The 1051-nt window shown below is 43.3% G+C and overlaps 1 protein-coding gene across 1 annotated transcript; it reads left to right on the top strand.

Moving 5' to 3' along the window:
* Positions 1 to 169: 169 nt before the first annotated feature.
* LOC101579850 (olfactory receptor 10AG1-like) lies at positions 170 to 1045 on the top strand (the record flags this gene model as incomplete). Its single annotated transcript, XM_004648863.3, has 1 exon — positions 170 to 1045. A coding segment is annotated over exon 1 (858 nt), but the record flags the coding sequence as incomplete, so codon positions are not given.
* Between the last annotated feature and the right edge of the window lie 6 nt (positions 1046 to 1051).

Below are 1051 nucleotides of genomic sequence, written 5' to 3'. Positions count from 1 at the left end.
TCTAAAGGAAGTTAGAGGCAATCCAAAGTAGCTAACAGAGCAAAATGTGTTGCATTTAGTAAAGTCCTTGTAGTAGAAAGAATTGCAGTCATTAAAAAATCAACCTGGATGATCCTATTCTGCTGGAGACCAGTGTCTGTATAACCAGAAACCTGAAAAACATATACTGAATTTGTCCTTTTCACAGATGAAAAATCCAGAAAATTCATCAGAAGAAAACCTCACTGAATGGATGGAATTTGTTCTGCTGGGATTCGCCGAAGTTCCTCACCTCCAGTGGTTCCTGTTTGGCTTGTTCTTTGTCAGCTACGCCATTGTATTGTTAGGAAATGGCACAATATTACTAGTAACCAGAGTGGATCCTTCTCTTCAGACCCCCATGTACTTTTTCCTTGGCAACTTTTCTTTCTTGGAAATCTGTTATGTTTCTGTGGTTCTACCTAGGATGCTCATGAACCTTGCGACCCAACAAAGAGCCATCTCTTTGGCTGCTTGTGCTGCACAAATGTGCTGGGTTCTTATATTGGGAGCCACAGAGTGTTTTCTCCTGGCAGTGATGTCCTATGACCGCTATGTGGCCATCTGTAAGCCTCTGCACTATGCTCTAGTCATGAACCACAACGTCTGCACCAAGTTGGTCGCTGGATCCTGGATCGGTGGTGTACCTGTCCAGATAGGGCAGACATTCCAGATTTTCTCTCTGCCTTTCTGTGGTTCCAACCAAATCAACCATTTCTTCTGCGACATCCCTCCAATACTCAAGCTGGCTTGTGGGGAAACCTTCATAAATCAGTTGATGGTCTACATAGTTGCTGTGTTGTTTGTTTCTGTTCCATTTCTGTTAATCCTCATCTCCTACAGCAAAATCATCTCAAAGATCCTGAAACTGCCTTCGGCCACAAGTCAGTCCAAAGCCTTCTCCACCTGTTCCTCTCACCTTGCAGTTGTGGTCTTATTCTTTGGATCGGCCATTATTACATATTTAAGACCTAAGTCGAGCCACTCCTCAGGAACTGACAAAGTGCTTTCTGTTTTCTATACTATTGTGACG

This window comes from Octodon degus, unplaced genomic scaffold, assembly GCF_000260255.1.
Source record: "Octodon degus isolate 3935 unplaced genomic scaffold, OctDeg1.0 scaffold07077, whole genome shotgun sequence".
In the NCBI taxonomy this organism is placed as follows: Eukaryota; Metazoa; Chordata; class Mammalia; order Rodentia; family Octodontidae; genus Octodon; species Octodon degus.
Note: the sequence above shows the minus strand (reverse complement) of the source record. Positions and strands in the feature narration are given on the sequence as shown.